This window comes from Pseudopodoces humilis, chromosome 5, assembly GCF_049639895.1.
Source record: "Pseudopodoces humilis isolate 2021_Gansu_Grassland_sample_001 chromosome 5, ASM4963989v1, whole genome shotgun sequence".
Lineage (NCBI taxonomy): Eukaryota > Metazoa > Chordata > Aves > Passeriformes > Paridae > Pseudopodoces > Pseudopodoces humilis.
In genome coordinates this window covers 40947295-40965623 of record NC_142204.1, presented here as the reverse complement: position 1 = coordinate 40965623, position 18329 = coordinate 40947295, and the positions used below count along the sequence as shown (strand labels likewise).

The following is an 18329-nucleotide window of genomic DNA, read 5'->3' as shown; positions in this document are numbered from 1 at the left end:
GATGCAATCTGTACTCACATCTGTATGGTCAGGAGCTTTATGCTTCTCTGGAGGTAAAGGACATGTGCCTGTACTAAGACTGGAGTCATATAGGGTAGTGTTGGTGGACCAGTGATGATGCAGTGTCTGTTGCTGACTGGATACTGCTGCACTATTCAGAGGCAGCTCCATCCTCAGCCTTGCAGCAGCTGAGGCAGAAATTCAACCCGATTTCACCCAGTGAAATGAAACCTTTACAAGTAAGGAAGCTAATTAAGAGTATTAGGTTTTCATTACTGTTCAGAAAACTGGGTTTTCTTTCCTACTGTATCTCCTGGTTTGTGTGGGTTTTTTGGCTCATAGAGTGCTAATGCCAACCAGGCCTTCCAGACATTGTGCAAAGAATGTTTGTGTGGAGACCTACAAGTCATTTTCTGTTCTGTTGGCAGATACATCATTGGTGAAAGGATAAGAAAGATTTCGGCATACTGATTTCTTTTTAATTTTCTCATGTACCCAGAATTTAAGACTGTAAGGAAATGCTCATGGTATCTTTAACAAGCATTAAAAAAAAGATGATTGAAGCCCTTAAGAAGCTTCAGAGTAAGTCTTCCCCATAGATCTTGACAGTTTAGGTTTTTAGATCACGTGTGCTTGATGATCACGTGTCTGCTTGGCAGACAGTTGCATGGGGTCTTTTTTCCCTCTCTCTCTTTCTCCTTCCATCTTTTTCACTCTCTCTGTCTCTCTTTGCAGAGTTGATTTGCTCATATAGAGGTGGGGCAGTTGGATTTTGGGAGAGTATCTGCTCCCACGGCAGGAGATAAAGGCTGGTCACTCTGGTGAAAGACCTTAAATCAGTCTGTTGATGCAGAGGAGGCATTTTGCCCTTTGCTCTCTACTCTCCTGGTTGGCAGTGTTTGAGATGAGCTGAGCTTTTACTGTTGAGCAAAATAAAGTTCCTTCTCAGAGGGACAAAATATTTTGTCCCCAGTTCCAGCACCTGTGACTACAAGGACAGAGTATGCCAGGCTCAAGTTTTGGTAGGACATAGTGCCAGCACTTAGTTATGCGTGCAAAGGAGCAGTTACCACAAAAGCAGTGGCACTCAAAATGTGGTGCAGGCAGACTGCCTGCTTAAATTCATGGTTGCTTGACAGCAGCACTGTTGCAAAAGTGTCCTGCCAAGTCGCGAGCTGGCATACTGCCCTGCATTTAGACTCGGACTGTAGGCAGCCAACTGACCAGCAGCTGTGGCTGTGAATAGCAGGAGGGCGTTAGTCCAAGAACAACAAGAAGTTTCTTCTTCTTCATCTAGAGAATTTCTTGATTCTTCCAGACATGTCTTCTCATTTCAAAAGGATCTGGAAGGTGCCCTAATGCAGCTGTCCTTTTTGAATCCTGTCCACTGGAATCCCCATTACAGGATTCTGCATAGGCCCATGTTATTTATTGCCCAGTCTGTGACAGTAGACAGGAGTGTGTTTGCTTGAATATATAGAATGAAATTTGCAGCTTTAAGGAGAGGATTCATTGTTTCTCTGCTCCCTTTGTTTGACCAGGACAACTGAAGTGACCTATAAACAATTGTCTGCATCCTGCAAATGGCTTCTATGGCAGCTTTCCTGCTAATGGCTGCACAAGGATTGTTTTTTATCTTTAAGGATGCCAAAGTGCTCGAATGAATGTGGTTTACAGTTTTTAAAGAGGTTGACAGATGTCAACAGGGGCTTCAGATTGCTGACTCTTTGTACACCCTTCAGATAGCAGGTGTGATTCTCACTCCCCATCTATATCTATGTTACAGCCTGAAAGACCTGATCTGTCACAGGCAACCTCAGCCACATCCCCCAAAATCCCCAAACAAAAAATTTGAAATTAATTCTCTGGAAAATAGCACATAGTCAAACATTAAGTTTAATGCTGGGGTGTGCATGGCAGAGGTCGCACTTTAAGTGGCAACATGTATAAAGCTGTATGTTCAATATACTAAGTGAAATTGGTGAGGGTCAGGGTAGAACAAAGTCCACAAAAGCCCTGCCTATGGAAGCTCAAGGACATCACTGTCTCTGCAGCCACACTTCTTACATGCTGAACACAGGGAAGTGATTTCCCCTAGTCTGTCATAGAAGGTTAATGTTGTGGTACAGGCTCATGATCTATTTAAAGGCATTTCTGCAGCAGCCTTGGAGATTTTTACCCCAGCATCTCTCATTAGCTGTCAGTCTGGTGGAATTTCCTGGCTTTTGAAGTGGATTTTCCTGCTTGTGGTCAAAGAAAATGGCAATAAGGACCTGAGAGTGAGTGTGAGCCAGACTCCCTGCTGACCACAGAGCTTCCCTTGCCATTTGTCATAGAAATACTTAAATAGCTTTCTAGCCAAGTCTCTGAGAAATAAAAACTTTCCAGCACTAGCGTCTTTAGGCTGTGTATCTCAGAGACAATACTGGTAACTGGTCTGAGCACCACCATGAATCTGATACCTCTCAGTGTCTTTATCTTCTTGTCTGTTGAAAGGAACAATAATGTCCCTAGGAAGCACAGGAGCACTGATAGGACATGGCATTAAGGAGTACTAGATGTGCACAGGGACACCTCCAGGCCCTTCTCAATGATTCCTTCTGCGGTTTCTCTGCTGGCAGCATCCTCAGTGGGCTGGAGAAAAGTGCTTTCCTCAAACAAAACCTCAGCTGCAGATGTTGGCCAGCTGCATGCAGCTGGACCAAAGCTCTGCTCAATCTTGACAAAGAAGCCCAAATCAAGTTCTTAAAAAGGCAATGGCTGGAATGAAACTGAAATGATCAGTCCCCTCATGCAGCACCCCAGCTTCAACCAGCAGGGGTAGACATGAGCAATTCTTCCTGCTAAATAGCTAGGGCAAAATGAGAGGCATATAAGACTCAAGTGTCTTCAAGGGGGAGTTACAAGATGATTAATGCTGCAATAGCTGCTTAATTAAAAATGCATGTTGGTCACCAGATTATATCTAGGCTGAATTTAAGTTCTGAATCTTTTCCTGTGAAATACGATCTGGATATCATTGGCATGACAGTGAGGGATACTTGTGTTGATAGCTCACTGGGGTAAAAAAAATGACTAAGTGTAGTGGTTTATAAATGCAAAGTCTAAGATACCACGTATTGGTTTTAGTGCATTTGACGAGACATTTTGGGGTGTTTTAAAAGTAATTTTTTTTTTTTTTTTTTGTGAAGGAGACATTTGGAGAAAAACAGGAGGTGATGCGGATTTGTCTGGTTACCCAAGAGATAAAACCTGCAAACGTAACTATGTCTTGTGAGGGCCTCTGTACTCCTAAGAGTTCTGTTGAGTTACTTTTTTTATGATCTTTTGAAGGAGGAGGCCCTGAGGCTGTTGGTACGATTATCCAGTAATACCACTGCATTAATATGTCTGCATAGTTTGTATATTGTAATCATGACTTAAATATAGCTCCTTGCCAGGCAGGGTGAAGCAGCAGGTGGGAGGGTTGAGGTGCAGCCATGGGGGATACTGGGGAGATGTGTCCTGCTCTGTGGCATTTTCCACAGCTTTCAGCAAACACCAGAGCCCATGTCAGGGCTGCTGTGCAAGCACAAAAGTTAGGTCCACTTAAATGGGAGCTGAGAGTGGCAGGCTGCAACAGCTCTTGGAGTGGCTCAGGCAGGAAGCATCTTGAAGCAGGTGCCTTGATAGCACCATGAAGCATTCTTTAGAGTTGCTTTGCTCAAGAGCTGGTAAGGGTTTGTGGTGGTCTGAAAGGTCTCCAAGGTCTGAAAAGCTAGGGCATAGCCTAGTGCAGCATGGCTGGAGTACTGCAGGGCAGGCATGGGGGGGGTGGACATTGCAGTGGGACGTTCTGTAGCAGGGCAGCAGTGTTGGTCTGTCCATGGGTTAATTTGGTTGATACCATGTGTTTACAAGTTGTGAGCTACTGAGGTCAGGAGGGTGTTTCCTGTGACTTTCTTGGTATGTTTGATGGAGCCTGGTGCTTCGGTGTGTGAAAGTGAAGGTGAAGAACTTTGTTCCATGCTGGTGTTTAGCCAGCATTATGATTGTGCCACATTATAGTGCATCTCCACAAGTTCCTTCAGGGGGGAGTGGCCTGTCACTGGTTACATAGGCGTTCTTCAGAGTAGTACAGTGTATTACTGCAGTGCTATATAAGTCACTATTTGTAATACTGTACTGTGTGCAAAGAGGTAACTTTGATGAGTTAGTTCTGGTTATGATTTGGGCGATGTCAATAGCTTGGCTTGATCTGCTGTGACTTTACTTTCAAAGCAACTATAATCTTGTCTCTTTTTACTTTTCATGGTGCACAGATTTAACCACTTGTCAAGGAAATAAAAATTTGTTGAAAGGTTAGAGTCATATTTTCAAAACTGTCATAAACAAAATCTAATTTTATACTTTATGCAGTAATTCTAGTGGAGGGTGTCTGCAAGGGCATAACTAAAATAATTTTGAACATTAAAATCTTTAGAAATAAAACTTTATTCAATTCATTGATTTAATTGCAGTTAAATTAACTGCTTCCTCACTTTGATCATGTGTGTAAATCTTGGACAAAGCATGGGGTGGATTTAATTTTTTTTTTCCAGTTGATGTGATCTCAGTCTGTTCAAGCTGCAATATAAATGGATGGGATTCCTTTTGAGCCAGCCCCTGGCCAGAAAACCAATGAGCATGACTCAAAGCTGCCAAGAGAAAGAAGGAGAAGGTGTTAACTCATCCAGCGTTTAAATGGGTCTTTTCCTGGCACAAAAATAGCCTGGCAATTTGACATCAGCCACTCAGCACAACAGAATAGGACAGTGTCATTGTCCATTACAACTGGTACCAATTTGACTCCGAATTTAAATGTGCCAGCAAAACAAGAGTAAAGACAGGCACCCTTCTCTTACTCGCTGCACCTGTCTCTGTGTATCTATGGAGTTTGGACAATACCGATTCTGTTTCTTTGAATACAGTGAAGCAATTTTCCATACCACTCTTTCTAGTCCTAGGGAAATCACACGTGTGAACTGGTTAAAGAAAATAGCATTGCCCTGGTGCATTTTTCTGTAGCGGTAGGTAATGGGTAGTCTGTTATATTTAATAGTACCTGGACAGTTGTGATTTTGTCATACACAACCACTCAGGCTGCCTGTCTGTTTTGCCAGCACTTGTTCTGGGGATTTATTGTTGTTTGGTTTTTTTTGAAAATCCACTGCTCTTATCAGAAAATGGAAATCACATTTTCTGATCTGCTTTCTTATTCATTGCCATCTCCTCAGCCTGCCAGTATGGCATTACACATGTTATTAGTAAAAGAGGAATTAAAAAATGGAGGAGTAGAATGACATGAAAGATTGGAAGGGGAACTGCTATTGAAGACACTTCTGGACTGACTGTGGTCAGCTAGTATGAGTGGGATGTACAACTCGCCTTTTTCTCCTCCATCAGGAGGCCACAGGCTAAGCCTTTTGGAGTCAACATGTTCTTTCTCTTTGCTGAGATTCAAATAACCAGAAATTACAAATCTCCATCAGCTTTCACAGATCATGCTTCAATTTTGTTTCCTAAAATACAACTTTGAAGGAAGCCACTGTTGTCCACTGGAAACCCAGACAGCATCAGAAAGCTAAGGCAGTTTCTCATATTTTATCTGTTGTCCCCTGTTCATTGTTTCTTGTATTTCTATTCATATATTCCTCTTTCTAAAATCTTTCTCATTCCTGTTGCTATGGTAAAAGCCTGCCTAGAAAAGAAGAATTATAGCAGCAAGATACACTGACCTACAAAATAATCAGAACATAGTTGCTCTGTACAAATCACTGCTTTCCAAGTAACTGCTAAAAAATCTTGAGTAGGAAAGGGAGATGGCCAAAGTATAGGGACCGTGTACATGGATCTGGATTTGGTGAAAACTCCAGCTTATGGACAAAATTGCTGCTTCTGACCAGTGAATCTGTACAACTGTTTTCCCATACACAGGAATTTTCCATGACTGCAATATTAACAGTAGTAGACACCCAAAAAAGTGGTCTTGAGTGTCTGTTTCTGTTGTTAACCTTCCGGCTCCGATGTGATTTTCTCCTCTGTGTACATGAATGTCATTGATACAGTGTTGTATTACAGTGGCTCATCCTTGCTGGAGGCATGGTTTCTTTTCCAACAAACTGATTTGAAATGAAGTGAAAACCAAACCGTGAATTTTTTGGTTCACCTCCCAGACTATAAAAATGGATGGTCTCATTAATGATTAACACAGCAGCTGGTAGCTCAAAGGAGATCTGGAAGAAAATACTGCAGTGTCTCCCTCCTCCAGCAAACATGTTGATTTAACAGTTTTCTGTGCTTGTACTACCTTATTTCCACAGCAAAGTGGATCTCTGCCTTCATGCCTGCTCTAAGATCAGTAAGGATGCACTAGATCCTAGTTGCATCAGATAATTTTTTGCAGTGTTATTACTACTTAGTGGTCTGCAGTTCCATGTGATGTTAGCATGACTTTTAGAATGCTCTTCTATTTCAAACTATGCTGTGGGCTTTGAGGATTTCCAGGATCTTTTTGCCCACAGCATGGTTACATTATTAAGAATCAAGTAAAATTTCACAACGATTTTGCATTTACATGGACATCACTTCTGGGTGTTTTGCTATTGATAAATCGTTGCTACAGCATTAAACTCTGTAAAAAATATACACTTTCATATATATTATACACATACATTATTGTCGGAAAGCGTTTACTCCTCATTTTTCTCCACAGTGTTGGAGTACATTGTGCCTCGGTAGCTGACAAAAGTGTAATGAACTCTAAAGAACTAGAGGGATCTTTTTAGACTAAATATTCTCAGAATGTGTTTAACTGGTTAGTACTCAGGAAATAAAGTGCTAAAAAACTACCAACAAAAAATTAAGAATTGAAAAAAAACCAGAAATCTCTAAAATAAAAATCCTATTACACAGTAATTTTGCATATGGCAAAAAGTGGTAGAAAATCTGGAGGCTTTTTCTTATTGCTTTAAAAGAGAACTGTGAGCATACATTCTCTATTAAACTGAGATTCTTTTAAACTGATCTTTTTTTTTAACACTAAAAAATAGACTATAGTCTCTGGAACCCTGTGCAAATTTTGAATAGTTGTCTCTAAATATAGGTACATGTTTTCCTCTATATTTGCTGTAAACATTGTTAAATGCATGTATAGTACACCAGTTCCCTCCCTGGCAGAGATAAGGCAGATACAGAAGCTCACCTGTGCACAGTTACAATGGATAATGCCTCCAGGGTTTATCACAGGCTGTTTCTGTGGTGTACCTGATGATAGAACACCTGACAGTCAGCAGGCTGATCCTGGCCCAAAGGGTGCTTGTTTATCCAGCCATTCTTCAGGGCAGCACCACCTTCTGCAAGATCAAAAGGAGCTTCTCTCACAACTGAATGTTGTGCTAGTGCCAGAGGCCAGGAGGAGGATGGGAGAGGAAGGTGGAGGCTCACCTGAGCCCCTGCCACAGCTGTTTGTGAGACAGACAGCAGGTGGGAGGATGCTGGGCATTAAGTGCGTGGTGGCAGAAGTGGGAGAAATGATAGCTGCCACTGCTGTGACTGCCACAGGACGTGAAATCCAGCTCCAGCTGGTGTAGCTGTGAGGCTGAAGTACACTGGAGTGTTTGTAATTTTGGTTGGTAACACTCAATTAATTTGCTTTCGCTGACCTGAGTGGATATGTGTTTCTCTCATTAGAGATCCGAGCTCAACTCGTTGAGCAACAGAAATGCCTAGAGCAGCAGACTGAAATGAGAGTGCAGCTTCTTCAGGATCTGCAGGATTTCTTCCGTAAGAAGTCGGAAATAGAGATGGAGTATTCCCGAAACCTGGAAAAACTGGCAGAGAGGTTCATGGCAAAAACGAGAAGTACAAAGGATCATCAGCAGTACAAGTAAGAGAAACCTGCTTGCCCATCACCCCTATGTTGTACCTGTTGCTGGTTCAGAGGCCTATTTAAAATTTCCACCCCTGCTTAGCAACGTAGCAGTTCTCATTGCAGTTGAGGATAGAGGAGTACCTAAATACTGGTGTTGATGTGGCTCTATGCAGTTACTCATGTCAGCTTCTGACAAGTAGTTTCAGTTTCTTAAAAGGTAAGTTCTGCAAATATTATCCCTAACCTGCCATATGGATTTTAAACCACCCAAAATACAGCTAGTATCTAGAAGAGATGCAGAGCCCCAAAAGCTTGAAAATCTGCATACTCATTTCTAGTGGAGTTGATCAGATTTTGAAGTATATACATGAAGGTCAGTCAACAACAACAAAAAGGACAATTTTGGCCAAAAAAGACATCAAGAAATAAAACTATTTTGATATGTTGTTGCATGTGAACTTTGCTATGTCTTCAGCCCTCTGACTCCTGGGGATAAAGATGTTGTGAACGTTATGTTGTTTGCAATTTAATGTATCCCTTTAATGGCATAGCATCTTTTGTGCAAAACAAGTGGTCAGGTAGTATCTGGCATGACATGTACGTATGTTTTCTGAAATCCTTTATGTGCATCACTTGCTGACATAGTCTCATGTGGTATATTTTCCTGACTTGAGCTGATTAATGAATGCATGTGTCTGGCCCTGTTATGCTTAGGGATTTAGAACAGTATTTTGTGTTTGTAAAACTAAAAAATAATTTTCCCAGTGCTGTGCTAGAGATACACAGATAGAACTTTTGTTTCAGGACAAAAGTCTTCTCCAAATTCATCTGCAAAGGAAAGGTTAATCAAATACTGCTTGCACAGTTCAAAGAGCATTAATATATATTTCTTAAAATTCATTTTAGTGACTCAGCGGTTCTCTGATCTAACCAACTTGTGCATATATCACCATTTCAGAGAGCCCTGGCTTTTATTCCGCTTGTGGCAAAATATTTTTTCCTTATGTGTACAAGCATCTTTCCTTGTTCTTGAACATGTTAAATCCAGACTGGCAGCTGTGCATGAGGGTTATGACTTGAGTTCTGCCTTTGGCTTTCTTCTTGCAGTTCTTTGCTTTGAGAAGAGGTTACAGCAAAAGTGGCTTCAGTTGTTGGTCCCCTGAGCTGTTCCCACCATTGCTCCCAATAAACTCGGGAAGGTCTGTGGAATTGGCTTTGGAACACGCAAGAGCAGTGAGGACCAATACCAGCATGGCCCTTCAGGAGGGCTCACTGTCTGACGTGGCTGATAAAACCCCTTGCTGTGAAGTAACACTGCTAAGATGTCTATCTGAAACAAATGGAGGAAGTTTTCTTAACTCCTGATTCATAGCAAAGCAAAGCTCTGATGATTAAGAAAATACTTCTGTCTGTTAATCATTCCTTGTTGCTTTGATTCTGAGGGTGAGAGCCGAAAGTAGGCGATTAGATGGGAATTAAAGGCCAAATTTCTAACAATGAGAATAGCTAATTATTAGAAGAGTTTGCCAAGAGGTGGAGGAGTTTCTCCCTCAATTCATCACCACTTCTGCCTATTTTATCTTAATGTGTTTTATGCTTTTAACTAAAGGAGAATTCCTGTAAAAGAGGAAAAAAAAAAAGAGCAGTAAGTTTCTGGAGCAGTTAGTTGAAAGGCAAACTTTATACTAAAATGTCAATAAAATCATAAGGCAAATTTTATAAATAAGTTTATGATGTCTGTGAAATAGTTGCTGAACTATATGTATTTTTATTTTGCCTTGTGTAAAAGAAATGAGAAGTCATCTTTGATTTCACTTTTTGCTACATTAAAGCTAGGAGTGGACCTCATTACATTGCAAACAGTCTGTCATGGGAATTCAGAATTGGATCACTGGAAAAAGTCCAGTGCTGCTCTTTGTCTTGTAATTGACACATCTAGGACTTCCAGTAGTAGTGTTTTATGAAAGCTGTGAATTTATGAGCATTGCTTACAGAATGTGGATGCTTGAGACATTTTCTTCTACTACATCACTTACACAAATCCAATGCAGTGAAATAGCTACATCTGCAGTTTTGCTTATGAAGGATTTGGGTTGTGCTTCCAGTGCTTGTTTATTTCTAACATCAAAAATTAATTACTGTTACTCTTCCAGGAGTGACCTTTATTGATTTTGAACATTTACATGTACTCCTTCTCTAAGCTTTGTAGCAAGATATTTTTATACTTTCAGGTGGCTTGCAGAGTATCCATGCTTCATGACACTTGAATGTGTCTTAAAAGTCTCTGCCTAACCTGAGTTATTCCAAGAATGGATAGACTGTTCAGAAGTAGCTATTTTTATGTAACAAGTTATGACTGTAAATGTCAGTGAGATGTTTCAGTTAATAACATAACCTTTTCATTTCTTTACATTATACATGTGTGTATCTCCATCCTCAGGAAAGACCAGAATCTCTTGTCACCAGTGAATTGCTGGTACTTACTCCTGAACCAAGTGAGAAGAGAAAGCAAAGACCATGCAACATTGAGTGATATCTACCTGAACAATGTGATCATGCGATTCATGCAGATAAGTGAAGACTCCACTAGAATGTTCAAGAAGGTAATGCCTCTCCTGCAGTCCCCCATCCAGGCTTATAAGATGCATGAGGGAGGCAAAAGTGTCCTAATAGATAGCATGTGAGGAGAAGATTCAGCACACACAGCATAAAATCTGTTTTAGCATCCATATAAATTCTTCATGACTGTTCTCTTGAAGCAAATACTTAGTGCTGAAATGCCTGGAATCCTGCTGTATATGCTGGTGACCTTAAGAGCTGAATCACAAATATCCAAAAAGCAGGGGAAAAAGCCTGTCCTCTGAAAAGCACCATGTATGTCTACCCATGCAGAAAGGAAACAGTTTTTGCTTAGGACTCCCAAAATAGGAATGCTGTATTAATGAATTATTTGTAAAAAAAGAATTTCGTTGTGAATGAAACAGATTGAAGACAGAGCAAGAGTTTGTTTTGTAGTTCCTTAACATAAAGCTGGTAGCATATGCTGCAGCTCTCCTGAAAGTGTTTCCTTTTCTTTCTTTCTAATGTTAAATATGAACATACACTTTTGAAAACACAAATATTGCTATTAGATCCTTTAAGTGTTGTCTCTGGACATGTTTGTCCTTGTCCATGACTGCTGATGTATTTTCATAGCACATGCAATGTGTAAATCCCTCATGTGCTAGGCAAGCACTCTAGGCAACCTTAGCTCAAGATCTACATAATGTGTTTGCAGTCATTGTTGTTAAAATGTTCCAAAAGATAAATAGATTGTAAATGCATATTTGTTAGTCACAGTGAGATGCTGGTAGACAACTGGCACACAGAAGAGTTCAAGAAGAGTAAAGGTTAAAAGATGTAAATTGTGTGATGAAATGATAGCAACAGTACGCAAGTTAATGTTTTCAAAATAGGTTATATGGTTTCACATATACCTGACCATAATTCTAGATAGCACTGGGGTGGGGAGAGGAATAATTTAAGGAGCACATAGGTTGTACTTAGAGGAAATAAAAGTAAAAATGTAAATCAAACTTCCAGGTATGCATTAAAATCTGCAGCAGGGACAGAGTTGAAGTTTATAGTTTCTCAGTCAGTAATGGATTGTTCACATAACATGTCTGATATGTAAAACTATAATTTGCTAACCACTCAATATATTAATATGGAAGATAGTTATAGAAGTTGATCCAATCATGAGAAAAGTGATTTGAACAGGCTGCAGTACTGCATCTGTGCAGATATGAGTTGCAAACTAGTAGAATTATTTTTTTTAATTTAATCTGGAGTAGTTTTCCAGTTGTTAATTCTTATCTTTGAAATATTTTCTTAATAGGTGCACATTATTAGACAAGCCTGTTTGCTTTCAGCATAGTTCAGTTCTTTGGTACTAGAAACTTTGCTTTCCCTTCCCTTCTGTCCAAGTGGACTGTACAATGGTATATTGTTAAAGTTTTGCATGGAGAAGTGTGTCCTTTTCTATTCACTCATAATTTATGAATGCTGCAGCTTCTCTCTCAAAAGGAGGAAAATACATGGATATTTTGAGTATGTTAATAGGAGGCATATTGTCCCATCTCCCTGATAAACTTGTTTCTGTCCTCCATGTTGTACCCATGCAGGTGCAACATTTCAAATTTTCTCTTTCTAGCATAGCTTCTTGAAGAAAAGCAAGCAGCTGCTCTTTCTGTTTTATTCCTTACTTGGATTTTCCAAAGGGAGAAGAGTGTGGAGATGGAGGTGGTCCTGCCGTGCATAACCTGAAGCTCATACTAGTAGAGCCCAGATCCTCAGCTGCCCTTTCCTACCTCTCATCAGGGTTTGCCAGCTGACATTCAGCTTGAGAGTGTCATGTCAAACAGCTGTTAGCTGGGGTGGAGCCTGGGCAGAGGGAGCTAGGCAAAGGCTGTGTGCAGGGATCTAAGCCAGTCCCATTATGTTTGGGGAAGGGTGGCAGAAAGACATGCAGCACCTCAGCATGGTATAAGTGAGCTTCATGGGCACATGGACTGAATGTGGCAGTGCTTGTTCACCAGTATCAATTCTGAGCACACATTTTTAAGACATTTTGTCAGGCTCAGTACTTGTTGCAGAAGGTTGGTATTTCCACTGAGCCCCAGCATGCACAGTTCTTGCTATGGTGCTTGCTGCAGAATACTGGTGATTTATTTGCTATTAGTTCCCAGGTGCAGAACTGATGATGCTCTTCCAGTGCATACCCTTCCATGATCCTGTAATAATTTGTGTCAGATGTCAATGAGCAGTCTGTCTTAAGGTACTCACAGAACTGCATAATGGATGTTTACCAGGCAACAAAAAGATCACATGCAAAACACATGTCCTGTGCTACAGATCTCTTTGCAAGAAAGAGGTCACAGGGGCAAAGAGAAGGTGTGCTTAGAGTGAGAAAAGTGACAGCCAACAGTGTCCTCCATGAAAATTTTAATCTCCCTGAAGAAAGTGGCATTGATTTTGTTGGAGATTTTTAAACATCAAATAGCATATTTACGCAAATTCTGTCAATTTCTGCAGATTCTTTCTGAATCAGATCCTGCAGATCACTTTTGGAAAAAAATGTACTTAGAATAAAATAGTGTCAGAGAAAAGTATAATCAGTCTCAATAGGTGTCATATCCCTATGAAAGCATATGGAATTTGTTCACTGTTCACAGATTTTGAATTAAAGTAGAGACAAACCATCTCCTGCAGATACTTCCACTCTGGAATCTGATCATACTGTTCTGTGGAATATATACTGTCTCTCTAAGTAATAAATATAAATAACAAGAAAAGCAGTAATATGAATATTTTAAAAATAGACTAACAAGTGTGTCCTGTCAAGAGCAGGAAACACCTGTATTCTCTTTGCTCTCACAGTATTGCATACAAGAGCATGTAATGTCTACAATTCTATAATTTACAAATACCAGTTAGTCAAGTTTCTCTCTATTCAATGATTAGATCTTTCAGTTATATATCTTACAGCTTATTAATCTAACGGTGTTACACATCACTACTTTTACCTTGTTTTAGTTCCTCATCAGTCTTGAAGCAGCAAGGTGCTTTACTCCATTTCCAGGTCTGGAGAGTAAGTACATACACGAAGTCTGTGATCAGAACAGATCTTCATTGTGCTGCTCTGAAACCACAGTCTTCCTGCTGCAGAAGGGGAAAGTGTCTGAGCCATTGCCCCATTGCCCACAAGCAAGATAAGGCGAGACAACAGAAAACTCATAATCACTCTGAACTTCTTGACTCTTTCTACTCCCTCTTTTTTTCCTCTCCCTTTTTCCTTCCAGGAGAATGGGACTTGCCATTCTGCTTCTCAATGGTAGAAGTTACTGACTTTTTCCATCTTGCTGGTGGGCATGTTGGTTCTCAAATGAAACTTTTCCATTAAGTGAGTCCAACATTTTCTAGAGGAGTGTGGCTTGAATTTGTATCTTAAGACTGACTCCAGCTTGCATTGTAGTAAAGAAAAGATCAAATAATTTCCCCATTGCCCAGCCACGCTTACCACTAGAGTACTGTTTTGTTGCCCCTCCTATGTGAGATATAGCACAAGCCAAAATTTGTAGCAACCCCTTTTTCTACATGTTCTGTAAAAGGTGTGTGCAATAGCCACTGGTAAAATATAGTGTTGAGGGTGTCTGTGTTCCTTGTTTTTGTACCTTGTCCTTGTCCCTGCTTTCTGTTCTTCATCATTCTGTTTTTTTCCTTTTGTGTGCATTTGTACACCTGTCTGGACATTTAGATTGTTTCAGGGAAATGATCCCTGTTGGCTCTACCTTACATGGTCTGATGGGACAGGATATGTTGTATTCAGATACCTGATTGTACATGGCTTTGCTGTCTACTCTGGCCTCCTTAACATGTCAATATCAATTAATTTTGTTCTCCCAGGAGCTATTTGTCATTCTTTTTTTCAAGTGGTCAGGAACTGGCATCTGTTCAAATGTACTAAATGCAGGACAAAGATTTATCTAATACAGAGATTTTGTAGCATTTTATTGGAAGACATTATGTCAGGCCTCATACTTTCAGATAAGCACCTAATCTCTTCTCTTTAGTTGCTGGCATATAAAAGCAGTAAGATTGCTGTTGATGCCTGGCCTGCATGATGCACATAAAATTACAAAAATAAAGCAGCAGAGTTCAAACCTTACATGCTTGCACGTTTCTTCAGGCAGATGGGGAAGTTGATATCATGAGGACAATTAAAGAATAAAGTAATAAGGATAAATGTCAAGCAGAAGGGAAAAATATTGTGCAGAATATTTCATGCAGTGATTTTGGTTACCCCAGCAGTAATAATCAACTGTATAAACACATACCCACCAAATCCTTAAGCAGATTTGTATATTTATATTTTATAAAAATGTATTTTCCTTGGACAGAAATCTACATAAGCTGAGATGAACATATCTTCTAATGTTTACAGTAAAAGATGCTGGAGAAACCAAGTGTAATAAATATTTTAGTTCCTTAATCTGGCTATTAACAAAGAACATGACTACCTACTGAATCTGTTTGGTGTTATACAGATTGTGGCACATAGATTTTTTGCATCATTTTCTTAAACATTTAAATGTTTAAAAGGATAGCAAAGCTGTTTGTTGCTATAGAATGGCAATGTCTGGGACAAAATTTTGCTGAGTTGGCCATGTTAGTGTCACACAGCTCATGAAACCTCCATAAAAGAAGGGATTGCACTTCACTTCCCACAGGGACCAGCAGCAGACTCATTTAAAAGCAATAGGCACAGAATATTTTCCTTAAAGTATGTAACTGAGTTGTTGTGTATGCTAAATACAGCCACTAAAGAGTTCCAGGAAGAACTGGACTGACCCTTAAATTTCAGTTGAAATAAACAAGAGTAAAGCTGGAGTGCCAAAGGATGCTTTAACAGAAATAGATGGAAATTTTTTAACAGACTTCAATGAAAATGTATTAATGTGGTATAAAATTTTGAGTTGCTCAGACTTTAATCCAGAAATGCAAATTTTGATAACATCAGTAGGACCACTGGTGTGTTGAAAGGAGAGTTTAGGTACACTTAGGTACATTTGCTTGTCTGTAGCATGGGTATGATCTCTGCTGATACCAGGTGAAAAAATTAGACCTCTGTCACTTAATGCCTTGAACCAGATTAGTAACATATATAATATTTTTAGCAGGAATTTGCATGTGCTCTAACATTTTTATTATATTCTTCTTTCTTTTGCTTAATAGGTACTAGTGTGTTTCTCAGGGACACAGTGAATAAATAAGCACCTTCAGTGATTGTTTGTCTGGTTCTAATAGCCTGATTAGAGTTATTAACTCAGCTCCAGGAAAATGTGTGCTGCATCTTATATTCTATTGTTTGGGTACCCTGAGGACATGCTCCTAGAGGAGCACACCATTCACACACGCTGAACCCTACTGCAGGGAATGGGTAGCATAAACAAGAAATAGGAAAGCAATTAACCACTGAAAATAAATTCACTTCTTAACTGGTGCTCTAACATGCCATATATTACACACTAAAAGCCATATCACTTGCCACTCAAGTCAGTATTTCTTAATCTTAAATGGTAATGAAAAATGCGATGGGTCTTGAAAAATAAATCCCTCTTATACTGCTAAGTTTAACCAAATTTCTTGATTTTTTTGGACAACTCCTACAAAATCTTTCATCAGAATTGAAATAAATTGAAATGTTATCCATCACTGCAGGGATCCTCGGTGTGTTAGAGTCCACAGATGAAGTGGTGGAAGGATGATTTCTTTGTGATTGTGTGGCGTTGCTTGGTTGTCATTTCCCAATTTCCATTTTTTTTGCTGATCACCTCCCACCTTCTCCTTTTGCTTTCTATTTTAAAGCCTATTGTCCTTTTACAAAAGCATCTTTCTCTATTGTGATCTCTTACATTCACTTTCAAATTTACCATTGCACTGTGTTGCCCTGGAAAAGATCATATATGCATGCTAGCCAGTAAATCCTGAGGGCTGGACTGCTTGTGTTAGAGTGCTGGACAGAGCTTGAAAGGAGCAAAGGGAGGAAATGGGTCCCACTAAAGTACTGATCATTCACCAAATCCTCAGCTCATCTGGTGTGTATTTGCATTAAGGTGGGACTGCATTAAGAAGAGAAAAGAAGGCTGCATTCTTCAATGAACTGCTGTGCACTTTGCTTACAGTAAAATCTCAAGGGGTAAAGAGGAATTTGATTTGAGGTTTTCTGTCCCACCTTCTCAAACAAACTTTGCTCTACCAGGCTAAGGCATCCTGCCTTAGAATTGCTGTTGCTGCATTTAGGACATGACTTCTCATCAGCCTCAAGATGGCTGTGAGCGAAAGTTAAAAGGGATAAATGCCTTGAAGCTGGAGTTCTTCTAGAGTTTCCTCCCACATGGGTATGCTCTCATCTTAATGTCAGACATCTTATTTGTATGTTTTGCCCTTCTTTCAGCTAAAATAATTTTAAAAACCACTCATATTCAGCACTATAGAAGCAGCTGTCCGAGAATAAACAGGTGGCCTCTGCTTGGAGCTTTGAGGATGTGTGTAAGCTGTGTTAGAGCTGCACTGCTGACTTTTAAAGGCAGGGTGCCAATGTAAAGCAATGAAAAGCAACTCTGAATTTTTGCTAAAGATTTTATGGCAGTTCCCTGCAGCAGCTTTGCAAATCTGCAGTTCTTCATAAGCAGTCTTTGTACTGTTACATGTAAGAAATTTTGTCCTTATTAGATGAAAATAATCTGATATTTGCAAAGAAATGGAAGTAGTAAACCTTGTGTTCTAGATACTTCAGAACTAATGCATGCCTCATAAAAATACCAATCTTTGAAAAGTATAAGCAATAAGGAAAGTTCCATAGTAATCCTGTGTACCTTAGCTACTACAGCTAATGCCCTTGGGAATAGGAGAATTTCACTGAAGTTTTTTTTTTTAAATTATATTCCTATCTTGTCAGTGTCAAACCTTCTTGCATATAAGGATTGAATACTGGTAAGTGATACAACAGGTGCTTTAAAATACTTCCCAGAGTTGGGGTAGGATAGTAGGAGCAGGAGAAAAAACCACATTTTTCTGTTTGAGCTGCTGTATGTGTCTGTTTTATCCTTCTGGGAGACACAATGGGTGGGATGTGCAGTGTGGTTTTTCCTCATACATGGATGCAGTGCTGCAAATTCTCATTCTGAAACCATTATTCTTTCAGGTGTTTTAGTGATGACCAAGTATGCATTAGCAGCTTTGGAGATGAGTTGTCCCTGGGGATTTTCCTTTGGCTTCCATACAAATACAAAGTATTCCTCATAGCTAAGGCCATTATCTATCATGCGGTTGGAATTTTTAGAAGCCAGACTAATTATCTATTTATTCACAGAAAAAAAATCTCACATTTCCAGCATGGATGTTAGAATGCTGAACATCACAGAAGAAGTGTTGCCAGGCTGTTTGCCAAGTCCTGTAGCTCTATTCTGTAGCTGTTTTCCAAAGGCTGTGATACAAATGCCTTCAACTCTTGCACAGTTGCCACCATTTTCATCAGATTGAACTGCTGTGGAAAACTAACAAAGGAGTATATTTCAATGAGAAACCAATTAAATACTCTTGTTTTGACATATTTGCTTGGATAATAACTACTGCTAAGCATTTCTCTTTTTTTGGTCAGAATGAAAGTAAAGTCACAGTCCAGAAAAACTAAACAAAGCTGGTTCAGAAGCCCACTTTGTGGAATATTATGCAGTTGGGTGTCTGTTTCAGAGAGGAGCCACAATTATTTCTTGCATAAATATTTAGATAGTTGCATGTGCTGAGAAACAAAGACTCTCCTAGATGTAAAATTGGGCAGGACGTCCCTCTAGTATCACAGTCTGCATGGTTTAGTTTTTGTATATATCACAGCAAT

At 39.7% G+C, this 18329-nt stretch overlaps 1 protein-coding gene across 5 annotated transcripts in view; it reads left to right on the top strand.

Moving 5' to 3' along the window:
- The window catches only part of SRGAP1 (SLIT-ROBO Rho GTPase activating protein 1), a 139674-nt gene that overhangs the window by 59815 nt on the left and 61530 nt on the right, over positions 1 to 18329 (top strand). For 2 of the 5 annotated variants that reach the window (XM_005519318.3, XM_088055030.1), the window contains exons 2-3: positions 7711 to 7906; positions 10332 to 10494. In XM_005519318.3, coding sequence (XP_005519375.1) covers positions 7711 to 7906; positions 10332 to 10494 — 359 coding nt within the window. Of the gene's footprint in view, positions 1 to 7369; positions 7504 to 7566; positions 7624 to 7710; positions 7907 to 10331; positions 10495 to 18329 lie in introns of those variants that run through there. The other 3 variants (XM_088055031.1, XM_088055032.1, XM_088055033.1) reach the window with 3 other exon arrangements.